Source organism: Protopterus annectens, chromosome 4.part0 (assembly GCF_019279795.1).
Source record: "Protopterus annectens isolate FY-2018-M chromosome 4.part0, PAN1.0, whole genome shotgun sequence".
Classification (NCBI taxonomy): Eukaryota; Metazoa; Chordata; order Ceratodontiformes; family Protopteridae; genus Protopterus; species Protopterus annectens.
Window position 1 is genome coordinate 1,696,531,352 of NC_056733.1, and position 13,301 is coordinate 1,696,544,652.

The window sequence follows — 13,301 nt, forward strand, 5'->3', positions numbered from 1 at the left end:
AGGAGGGGTGACTGTGTGGAGCAGGGAACAAGAGGAGTCTAAAACAGTGAAGAAATTAAAGGTAAGATGTAAAGGTCATTGTGTTGTTTTTAAGTAAGTGCCCTCATACAGTTTACTTTTTACATATTTCATTCTTAAAAATTCTGTATGTTTTTACATTATCATGCACAAAGGAATAATGCAGTGAGTTTGGAGTATAAAACGCAAACACATTTGCAGCAATATGCAAAAATTATAGTGTACAGTACTTTGTCCTTGATATCTGTTGTCTCCTATTGCTGCAAATGCACTTGCAATGTAAGATGTTAAATTCATGCTGTTTTATTGACTTGCATCATGGAAAATTGAATCATAGTATTTTGTTTTGGCTGTATGTTATGCCACAGTATACTGAGAATTTATACGTTCTTCCTAATACTACAATACACTAAAAGTAGAAGAAAGTATACAGGAAAGAAGGCTGTCTGACCCTACTATTGACAGATTTCTGCTTTACTGGAATACGCTCTGCAAATGCATTGCATAGGTTTATGCTAATATAGATCTGCAGCACTGTAGTATACCAGAGAACAGTAAGGTTACATTAATAATGCATGTAGTACTGTACAATTAACCATAAGAAGAGTAAAGCTATATAATTATTATTAATATTATTATTATTATTATTATTATTATTATTGCTGCTGCTGCTACTGTTGTTAATATGTACTACATTTTACTATCTGCAGTGCACGGGAGGTAGTGTGTTTATATATACATGTATGTGTCTGTCTACCTAACTGTGTAGAGGTAATGCAGAAGGCTTATTTGATACTAAATGTTTCTACAATTCTGCAATACAGTAGAGAAAACTATGTTTTTGAACTACTAAAGTAGCCCTGCAGCTTAAAGAAGTAAACTCTTAGAATCGTTAGGCATCATACACCTTACCCAAAATGAGCTCACACAGATACTGTAAGTTGAAGGATAAGCGTCCTTTCTTCTATAAGGAGATAAAATACAGATATAGACAAGCTATCAGTAACATAAACTGCACTCAGTTGATTTACAAATAAAAGAGTACCTCTTCTAAAATACAGGCTGAGCTCTCATGACATCGGGCTTGGCAGATTCACTTATATTATCTCATGTGCCTTTTGCATATCTCATAAAGTTCATTTACTATATCATAATAAATGAATAAATGACACTTGAAAGCATCATTATCTTCTGGAAAGTAAAGTAATGCTTCAGTGATGATACTTTGCATGATAAAGTAACCCCGTAGTTTTGTTACCAGGGCTTTTTTTGGCTCTGTGGAATTTTCCTCCAGAAGAAGTAACTCCAACAAATGTCAACAAAAATGCCTTCTTGAGGCTTAGTGTTGCATGTTTAAGGAATAAATTATAGTTCTGTACCAAAGACTGAGAAGTTTTATAGATGAATATTTAGGATACTCTTGTTACTGATACGTTTTTAATGTGCTGCACTATACTATGATAAAGTGAAACTCCCTCCGATACCGTTGAAGTCATGCTGTATTAGAGATAGTGGCTAGCTTGCAAAAGTCTTTAGTGCTAGTGTATTCTAAATAGGTGATGGTAGATGGATACATATTTAAGAAGGTGTGTGTTAAGGATATACAAGTGCTTTGATGTAAGATACTACAAGGGTTTCAATAAAAGTGTGTTCAATATTCTGTCAAGGTAAGACGTTCACAGGCTGGCTTTTAATACATATTTACAGGAATGCAGACTAATATCTGTTTTATTATGAATGAGCTTTTACACAGATGACTGTAAAATGCAGCAAAAGTAGTATTCAAGAGTCTAACCTGTTCGAGTAATGCATCTTTAAATGCTGAAATTAAACCCTTAAAATGACTAGTGATAGGTATTAATTTATACTATTCTTTCATACTTCTGTGACCTGCTGTACGACACTAAGGTCAACCTTTGCAATAAATACAGTGACAGTGTTGTAATTTCTAGTATAAATTAATATTGATGTTTTCTTCTGTTCTTGTTGGCATAATGGTAGATGTGTTAGAGATACATTTCTGAGTGTGACATGTTTTATTAGTAAAAATGTTACTTACTGTGGTATTCTGCAGCACTACCACAGGGGTGGGAGGATGGCATAATAGTTAAGGTGTCTACCTTACAGACACAAGGTGTAGGGTTTGATTCTCACATGGGGTAACTGACTAGGCTTGAAATGGCTCACAAGGGCACTTAGCCTAGTACTAACCTATGAAAATGTTCATTACTAAGTTGTTTCTTTTTCACTGACACATAGGTTCATAGGAGGTTATTATGCTGTTGACCTGAGGGTTGTTTTAAGCCTAGCCAATTTCAAGAGAAAAAGTCTAGTCAATGCCTAAGATTATTATTAGTAATGACTACCCATGTCTAAGAAAGATGTGGGAGCTATTCCCAGCAAGAATTTGTGGTTTCCCATCCATTCATCCAGGCTCTTTTTGAACAGTCATAGAGGTGCTCTGCTTAACATGAATTGGTAGCCTATTCCAGAGAAGTGACAACCTCTATGTGATGAATTTGTTTCTCCAGCATGTCCTGTTTAAATCACAGGCCAGACTGAGGTCACTGGAGTGGGTAATTCTAGTCCCATATGACTTTCGGAAGTGTAGCAACTTCATCCGGTTGGGGTCAGAAATTGCTCTGTAAGCCAGGCACAAGTCTTCCCTTAGCACCCTATATGCTACTGAGTTTAGTGACAAAGACTTCAGTCTTTGTAAGGCATGTGCTGAAGACCCTGGATCTTCTTAGTTAAAAATCTCTGAGGTCTCTCCAGTTGCTGCAAGTGCCTGGAATGGTACATACCAAAGGTGGCATTATACTCTTATGGGCCTGATAAGGGATGTGTATAGTGGGGTTATACCCTCTTTTGCTCTTGAAGCTATGCCTTTGCTAATCAAATGTATGAAGTAGAATGCCTTTCTTACTACAGTAGACATGTGGTGGTCAAAGTTTAGGTCACTGTCTACTTGTGTGCCCAACTCCCTCCCTACAACGTTTGTACATAAGGTATTGTTGTTTAATTGATAGTTAGTAGGGGCATTGCTTTTACCGAAGGGGATGATGATGCATTTTTTTGCAGTTAGTTTGAGTCCATGGCTTTGGCACCAATCGTTGGTCTTTGTAAGCCCTTCTTGGAGTACACTGACATAATTTTGGGAGTCAACGATCATGCCAAGTTTGCAGTTGTCAGCAAACTTGGTCAGTCACAGTCCATTTGTTTTGGCCTGAACTTTTGAGAAGTAAATGCCAAATAAAAGGGGGCTCAGTACTGACCCTTGTGGAACCCCACTGGTGACAGGTCTGGTGGTTGAGGTGAATTCACCTACTTTGATAGCATGTGTATGGTTAGTGAGCCAATTTGCAACCCATCTAACAACAAAGGGATGGACATTTAGGTGGGTGAGTTTGTCAATAATGCCTGAATGAGGGATTGTGTTAAAGGCCTTCACCAAGTCCAGATAAGCTGTGTGCACAGATCTGCCCTCATCTATGGTCCTGGTCACATTTTATAAGAAGTCTACTAGGTTTAACAGGCATGATCGACACTTTACAAAGCCAAACTGGGTGAGATCAAGGGTTTGGAGGTCACCTATATCTTTATTTATGAGGTCCATGATGATACATTCCATGGTCTTGCAGATAAGGCTAGTCAGGCTAACGAGTCTACAAATTCCCTGGATCTGTTGCTAAGCCAACCTTGTGGAGGGGGATAACAGTCACGGTTTTCCATTCAGCTGGAACAATTGCTGTATTCAGGCTGTTGTTAAATAGGGTGCCTAACAGGGTTGCTAATTCCTGTTTTAGTTTGTTTAGAATGCAGCCTGGGATGCCATCAGGACCCACAGAGGCTGTGCATTTGTGCCTTAGCCAAAGCTTTGATGACCAGTTCTTTAGACATATAAGGCGGGGGAGCTATTGAAATTATGGTTTGATATGTTTGGAGGGGATAAAATGGTGGAAATTTTCACCAAGCCTGTCTGCTAGTAGGTTAGCAATTTCTGCATGATCAGTGTGTGTGATATCATTTGTCACTAGTTCAGCACACATCGTGGTCCTACCTTTTAGGCAATGGATGTAACTGAAGAAAGCCTTATGGTTATCCTTTGCTGTGTTTGCTAATTTTTTTCTCAAAGTTGCCCTTAGAGGATTTTATAAGTTGTCTTATTTGTTATTTAGGCTTAGGAGTGTACTCTTCCAGTGCTAGGACCTCCCTTTGGTATTTTTAGATGACAACTTCTTATGCTTGTTATATAGTTTATTTATGTGAGATGTCCACCAGGGTGGTTCGTTTTTTCTTGAGACTCTTACTTTCAGCCGAGTCTGTACATTTGAATAAGTGTTGGTACAGGGCATCAGAGTATACTGTAGTATAGTTGCCAAGACCCTCTGTAGGGACTGGGGCTTGGAAATCATTTATGTCAACCCCTAGGGGGGTATAGTTGGCTTTGGTGAATTTTTTTTAATCTGACTTCACCTCTGATGGGTTCTGGAGTTATTGCTACTTCAGAAGTGACTGACTTGTGATCAGATTTTACTAATGATGGTCCTACACTTACTGTGACTCAATGACCTCTCACGTTGGTGAGAACCAGGTCAAGTATATTTCAACCCCTTGTAGGATTTTGTACAATTTGTTCCAGGGCATTTGAGATAACAAAGCCAAGGAACTTTTGTGCAAGTAAGTTGGGGTTCATATAGGTTTCCCAGTTGATGGTAGGATAGTTAAGTTGTACTTTGATTGACTCAAATAAAGCCAAATAAGTTGCATAAACATCTTGGTTCATGAAGGGTGAACTGTAACTAGCAATAACTTGAAGGGGGTCTTACCCACTTTAATTTGAACTTGGAGTAGCTCCATAGAGTTATCTTGTCTAACCAGTCTGGAGGAGTATTTATCTTTAATGAGGATAGATACCATACTCCACCACCTTTGGTTCTCACACATTTATTTTGTGGTCTGAAGGTGTGAGAGGCATTGTAGCCTTGCAAGGCCAGGGTACTCTCTGTGGCTTTGAACCAGGTTTTTGTGACTGCACAGATTTCTACATCATCCAAGGAAATGAATGCTTCCAGAGAGTGCAGCTTTTGGTTTAAACTCCTAGCATTCTGCAGCATAACCCTTATTTTGCTTCTGACGAATATTTTCACGCCAGAAGTTTTGTTTTTGAGACCGTGCCTAAAAGACATGCTATGGGGAGGCAAGAGCCTTAGCCAGCAACCGAAAGCCCAGAGGTGGCAGGCACAGATCATCTCTGTTAAAGCAGCGAGGTCTAGCAGCCATGTCATCTCATGCTGAAAGAAACTGGATCCCCCTTGAATGGCACCAGAAACTAAGCCAATTATTAGTCAATCATTTTTTGTTGATATTGTGGCATCATTCTAGGTGAGGGTAAAATGCTACTCAAGGCTAGGGACATACCTGCCTGGGACACATATTCAGAGGGCTCAATCATGTTTCTCTTCATATATTTCAGTGAGGTACATCTCATGTGGTTTACAACACATGAACTATGTCTGAGTCATAATGGTACTTGTTGTTGAATGGGTCGACTGTGACTTTCTCCTTAGCCAGCCTGGTGAGTGGGACATCAGTATGTCTCACTAAAAAATCTCCAATAACAAGAAAAATAGGTTTGGGTGTGTTGCTCCTTAAAGGCCATGTTAGTGAGTCACTGGTGTTGTTATGTGTCTTGAGTGCTGTGGGTGCTGTGTCAGGTGTAGCAACCTTGTGTTTAGGAGGTCTCTGGTGTTAAGGTAAATTTTTGGAGAGTACCTCTGCGTATGATGGTCTATGTGTTGAGTTAAAGCTTTGTGTATGAGTTGTGGTATGTGTGCTTTTTGTAAGATGAAGACACTGGTCCCTGGAACATAGTTGAATGTTCTTTAATTAAAACAATCCACAACACACATTTAATGCTTTCATCAATACACTTTGACTTCATCAGAACAATTGGAATTCTTCACACTCCATTTAAATAATGTCAAGCCAAACCTGATAGGACACATAATATGTCAATCAATGCCAATTAAATTTATAGCAATTAATAGTGAAAATAGTGTTGCAAAATGTTATTGCATATAAAAACAAAGTTTTTGTATATAAAACTTGGAATATATGTATGTATGTATAAACATGAATTAAAAATATAGCAAATTTTACCATCCATCCAATAAACTAAAAAAAATTGCATTTATAACATGTACAAATATAAAAATATTTTTGTTGTTGAAAGGATGGTTAGACTTTAGCTGCCTTTTCTTTCAATACAGGTGTGATTGAAACAAAATCATTGAGACCTGGATGTGAGTTAGTTGCCAACAGTAGTTGCCACATCTTTCTTTTTTATTTAATATATTTTTCCAGTCGCACCCCCTTAAATTAATCTGTACTTCATCTACAATATCAAATTTAAAACCATGAAATTTATCGCATAGCTTGCTATGTCTAGAGAGGGCATTCATTTCTTTTTTTAATTTTTATATCACATGAATGTTCATATATCCTGGATTTCATTGCCCTCTCAGTTTTGCCTATATAAAAAGTAGTACAGGTATTACACTTAGCAAAGTAAACTATTCCTTTTGTAACACAATTACCCTTTTTAAAAAAAAATTTTACTACTCACATAGTTAGATAAAGTAACAGAAGGGACATGTAAAATAAATTTACACTGATTACATCTGCCACAAGCATTAGTTCCCACTTCTCCATTATCTTTTGTGTTTGACTGATTGCCATCCAGTATAGTTTTCAAATTTTCCTGACTATGGTCGAGAAAGTTGGTCTATCCCCTACCATTTTGTAAATGTCATTGTTAGCCTTGAATATGTTCCAGTTCTTGTATAAAATATTTTTAATACCTTTATAACAAGGACTAAATTGTATAACGCATGCCTGGGTATAGTTGCGTGAATTAATCTCACCATTGGTTTCCATAATAGTAGGAACAGTAGTTTCTACTAATTTCCTACCTAATAAAGGGTTACACTCCAACCATCTGAAACTTCTTTAGGGGTATTCACAACTAACTCAACCGGATAACTTTGTTCCAGAAACATAGATTTCAAAATGCAAAATTCTTGTTTCAGATCCTCCTGATGTGAAGTCATCCAACTATTCTAATGGCCTGTCCCTTAACTATTCCCTTTTTCTGGAAAAATGGATGGTAACTGTCATAGTGTAAATAAGAATTACAAAAAGTGTGTTTCCGAAAAACCCTGGACCTAAAGCAACTACAGTCATTAATAATAAGTGTGTCCAAGTAATTCAATCCCACAAGGTCAAAGCAATAGGTAAACTTGAAAAAATTAGTACTACTGTTCAAATAATCTATAAACCTGGGAATATTTTCTGTATCTCCCTTCCACAGGATAAAAATATCATCCAGGTATCTGTTATAAGAAAGAATATCTTTATAAAAATTACTTTTGAAAACATGTTCTAATTCCCAGCCCAACATATCCAGATTAGCATACACAGGGGCACAGGCCACGCCCATGGCTACTCCTGTTATTTGTTGATAATATTGTCCCTCAAAATATATATAATTATGTTCTAAAATAAGGGCCATGATCTCATAAACTAACTTAATTCTATCTGGTTAAGAGAAGAACAAGAATAAAGAACTTCTTCAAAGTATTTTAAACCTTCGTCCTTGGGTATACTAGGAAACAAATCTTGAACGTCAATGGTAAGAAAGACTATATCTTTGGACCATAACTCAGGAGTAATTTTAGCTAAAAAATCCCAAGAATCTTTCACTAAGAAAGAAACACTATCCACCACATGTTTAACCATCCTGTCTAAAAACACTGCCAAATTGTGGGTTTTAGACCAATTGCCTGCCACTATGGGTCTAAAAGGTGGATGGTTGACATTTTTATGCACTTTGGGGATACCAAAAATGGCAGGCACTCTGAGATGTTTATTAATCAAAAAAGTATATGTGTCCAAATCTATTCTGTTTTCCAACACATATTCTTCTAAAAAATGATCTATCCTTCTATAAGAAATGTGTATTTGATTTATGGACACCTGTAAATACTTGCCCTCGCAAAAAAGTAATGATTGCATAACATTAATGTAATCTTCAGAGTTATATATCACAATTCCCCCTCCTTTATCAGGGGTCATAATACATATATTTTAATCACCCCTTAATTCATTTAACAAGTTTTTCTTTTTTAAATTTAAATTATTGTGCAACTTCTTGTTAGCCCATTACTGGTAAATGTCTTTTTTAACAGCTCTTTCAAAGCTAGCAACCAAATGGTGTAAAAGGGGGTTGTAGACACTGTTTTTCTTCAGGAGAGGTGGGTTAAAAAATCTTTAATTTTTTATCACTATTGAAAAACAATACTATAAAATTTAATTTCCTAGTATACATGTGTATATCAACAAGAACATCTGCTACAGAGAGTCTGTTGGTAGGATATGCATTACGATGTTTGTACTGATTGACATCCCTTTCTAGTTTCCTTTTCTTTTTTTGAAAAATTCCATTACACTTTTTCTCAACCTTGGAAATAATTTTTTTAAACAGTCCTTCATATTCCATCTTTCAATGATGGTTTAAGGGGAAGACATGTTTCTATTGCCACACGTAAATCTAGTATTGGTGAACAAGGTGATGGTAACAATAGACTAACTAGTTCTCCAAACCACACTCAAACATTATGTACTGACTTTGACCATTTATTACAACAGAAATATAATTTTAAGGACAAAGATGGTGTTTATTCAAATGCTGTGTTTCGCAACAATAAAAAAAGATTATATTTTTTCATACAACAGTTTAAAAGATGCTATATATTTCTTTGAAAAGAAATTGTTTAAACTGAAAACTGTAGATATGGATATTGTGTATTTAAAGGAGTGTATTTGTTTAAAAGTTATTCCACAAGGCTTACGCATATACACATTTCCTTTTGGTTTATTCTATGATAATAACATGATTGAAGAGTTCACTAGTATGTTTGACAAGTGGGGTTTTGAGCTATTAGAGAAAAATATTTTTTACTTGGAACAAATTAAAGGTAGATTACAGGAGGAGGTTATTTTGTAAAAGATGTAAATTTAAAAGAGAAAAACTTGTTAAATGAATTAAGGGGTGATAAAAAGATACGTATTATGACCCCTGATAAAGGAGGGGGAATTGTGATATATAACTCTGAAGATTACACTGTTATACAATCTATACTTTTTTGTAAAACAACAAATCTGTAATAATGCATTTATGTAAATGAATAACCTCATCCTGTAATCTACCTTTAATTTGTACCTTTCAATATGAAGGACTGTTTGAAAAAATTATTACCAGGGTTGAGAAAAAGTGTAATGGAATTTTTCAAAAAAAGGAAAGGAAACTAGAAAGGGATGTCAATCAGTACAAACATCATAATGCATATCCTACCAACAGACTCTTTGTAGAAAATGAAAATTATTCCAGAGTTAATGTCAGTTAAGGTTTTTGAGTTGGGGGAAGGAGGTGAACTTGACCCCGAACCCTTCCTTGATGAAGAGTTAAATGATCCAGTAGATTTTCAGGGTTTTCACTTTGTAAGATGCTCGGTCAGAATGGCAAGCAGAAATATGAAAGGACAACAGACACCTTATCATGGGATGAGAATACATCGAGTACAAGCCAATTCAATGAGAGGCAGACAGAGGTACTAATCAGTAGCCCCCACAATATTGTTCAGAGTTTTAAAGGATTCAATATATACAACTACAGTGACCGAACTATCAATGAAGATTTTTTTTCTTTGTTTTTAAAAGGCTTCAAATTTGTTCTTAGCAAAATATCCAATATAGCAGATGTTCTTGTTGATATGCACATGTATACTAGGAAATTATATTTTAAAGTATTGTTTTTCAATCGTAATAACAAAATTAAAGATTTTTTAACCCACCTCTCCTGAAGAAAAACAGTGTCTACAACTCCCCTTTACATCATTTGGTTGCTAGCTTTGAAAGAACTGTTAAAAAAGACATTTACCAGTTATGGGCTAACAAGAAGAAGTTGCACAATAATTTCAATTTAAAAGAGAAAAACTTGTTAAATGAATTAAGGGGTGATAAAAAGATACGTATTATGACCCCTGATAAAGGAGAGGGAATTGTGATATATAACTCTGAAGATTACACTGTTATACAATCTATACTTTTTTGTGAGGACAATTATTTACAGGTATCCATAAATCAAATACACATTTCTTATAGAAGGATAGATTTTTTTAGAAAAATATGTGTTGGAAAACAGAACAGATTTGGACACATATAATTTTTTGATTAATAAACATCCCAGAGTGCCAGCCATTTTTGGTATCCTCAAAGTGCATACAAATGTCAACCTTCTGCCTTTTAGACCCATAGTGGCAGGCAATGGGTCTAAAACACACAATTTGGCAGTGTTTATAGACAGGATGGTTAAACATGTGGTGGATAGTGTTTCTCACTTAGTGAAAGATTCTTGGGATTTTTTAGCTAAAATTACTCCTGAGTTATGGTCCAAAGATATAGTCTTTCTTACCATTGACATTCAAGATTTGTTTCCTAGTATACCCAAGGATAAAGGTTTAAAATACTTTGAAGAAGTTTTTTATTCTTGTTCCACTCTTAACCTGGATAGAATTAAGTTAGTTTGTGAGATCATGGCCTTTATTTTAGAACATAATTATATATATATTTTGAGGGACAATATTATCAACAAATAACAGGAGTAGCTATGGGCATGGCCTGTGCCCCTGTATATGCTAATCTGGTTATGTTGGGCTGGGAATTAGAACATGTTTTCAAAAGTAATTTTTATAAAGATATTCTTTCTTATAACGGATACCTAGATGATATTTTTATTCTGTGGAAGGGAGAAACAGAAAATATTCCAAGGTTTATGGAGTATTTGAACAGTAGTACTAATTTTTTCAAGTTTACCTATTGCTTTGACCCTGTGAAATTAGTTACTTAGACATACTTATTATTAAGGAGTCTAGTTGCATTAGGTCCAGGGTTTTTTGGAAACACACTTTTTGTCAATACTTATTTACACGATGACAGTTACCATCTGTTTTTCCAGAAAAGGGGAATAGTTAAGGTACAGGCCAGTAGAATACATAGAATGACTTCACATCAAGAGGATCTGAAACAAGAATTTTGCATTTTGAAATCTATGTTCCTGGAACAAGGTTATCTGGTTGAGTTAGTTTTGAATACCCTTAAAGAAGTTTTGGTAGTTGGGTTGTAAACCTTTATTAGGTAGGAAATTAGTAGAAACTACTGTTCCCAGTATTATGGAAACCAATGGTATGCGTTATACAATTTAGTCCTTGTTATAAAGGTATTAAAAATATTTTATACAAGAATTGGAACATATTCAAGGCTAACAATGACATTTACAAAATGGTGGCGGATAGACCAACTTTCTCAACCAAAGTCGGGAAAAATTTGAAAACTATACTTGAAGGCAATCAGTCAAACACAGAAGATAATGGAGAAGTGGGAACTAAAGCTTGTGGCAGATGTAATCAGTGTAAATTTATTTTACAAGAGCCTTCTGTTACTTTAACTATGTGAGTAGTAACATTTTTTTTAAAAAGGGTAATCGTGGTACAAAAAGAATAGTTTACCTTGCTAAGTGTAATACCTGTACTGCTTTTTATATAGGCAAAACTGAGAGGGCATTGAAATCCAGGATATATGAACATTCATGTGATATAAAATTAAAAAGAAACTAATGCCTCTCTAGGCATAGCAAGGTATGTGATAAATTTCATAGTTTTAAATTTGGTATTGTAGATGAAGTACAGATTAATTTAAGGGGGAGCGATTGGAAAAATATATTAAATAAAAAAGAAATGATGTGGCAACTACAGTTGGCAGCTAACACACATCCAGGTCTCAATGATTTTGTTTCAATCATACCTGTATTGAAAGAAAAGGCAGCTAAAGTCTAACTATCCTTTCAACAACAAAAATATTTTCATATTTTTACATTTTATAAATACATTTTTTTAGTTTATATACATACATGCATATGTTCCAATTTTATATACAAAAACTTTGTTTTTATATGCAATAACATTTTGCAACACTATTTTCGCTATTAATTGCTATGAAATTAATTGGCATTAATTGACATATGTGTCCTGTCAGGTTTGGGTTGACATTATTTAAATGGAGTGTGAATAATTCTAACTGTTCTGATGAAGTCAATGTGTATTGATGAAAGCGTTAAATATCATGTGTTTTGGATTGTTTTAATTAAAGAACATTCAACTACGTTCCAGGGACCAATGTCTTCATCCTGGTCCTTTTTTTGGTTATTAGTGTTGTTTTACAGCACCAACGACATATATATTTGTTTTGCTTTGTGTAAGAGTTGTGGTGTATGAGGTGACAAACTCTTCTGTGTTATTGCTTGGTGCAAGAGAGAGCAGGAATTCCAGCTTCTTGGTGTAGATACATCTATTGCACTCTGTACTAGTGTGATGTAGTAGTAGCGGGTTGTCTGTCTTCATGATGCACTTGCTACACTGCCTCAGGAGACCCATATCAACCAGGTTGGCAGGAGAAACAAGGATTGTCGGACTCTCCACAATGCTAGGTTTAGCCCGTTACTGAGTTGAGCATTCATTGATGGCACAGTAGTTTTGGAAGATCACTAGAGCAGAGGCAGGTAGCCAAACTTACTCGAGCTGTAGAATGCCTTTCTTACTATAGTGGACACATGGAATAGTATTGTTCTGGTACTTTTATATTTTACTGTATTATAGTAAAAAGGCATAAAAGAACAATAATGCTTTGTTGCTACATAACTTACAGCAGTACATGGTTGACAAAGTCATAGTTATAGTCTGGATATTGTCCTCATTGAAGTTCTGAGATGAAGAATTCTACCAAGATATTTTTGCTGCATTCCTCTATTTTGAAGCTCTTTAACTTTTCATTAATATTTCATTATCTTCATTTATTTTGCAGTATCATAAAACAGGACATAAGTCTATAATGTTGAAATCATAAAAATAAATGATTTTTCTGTCAATCCCATGATGCTGTGAACTGTAAGCCTGACAGATGTATGCTGCATGATTTAAGTATACCTGGATACTTGCACTGGCAGTTCCAAGATCATTTTCTTGCCGTAGTATAATATATGCAGAGTAGCTAGCTGTTGTGACATGTGAAGTCCAGAAAAGCAATGTAAAAGCTACATATCTGTATAGTCAACCTCTGTACTTGCTACATACATCTTTCTTCAAGGGTAGTCCTGAAATCAAATGAAC

At 35.4% G+C, this 13,301-nt stretch overlaps 1 protein-coding gene across 1 annotated transcript in view; it reads left to right on the top strand.

Moving 5' to 3' along the window:
• Positions 1–13,301, top strand: part of LOC122799984 (START domain-containing protein 10-like) — a 751,875-nt gene that overhangs the window by 712 nt on the left and 737,862 nt on the right. The window contains exon 2 of the mRNA XM_044069425.1: positions 1–61. This exon is cut by the window's left edge and continues 96 nt beyond it. Within this exon, the coding sequence (XP_043925360.1) occupies positions 1–61 (61 nt within the window). The remainder of the gene's footprint in view (positions 62–13,301) is intronic.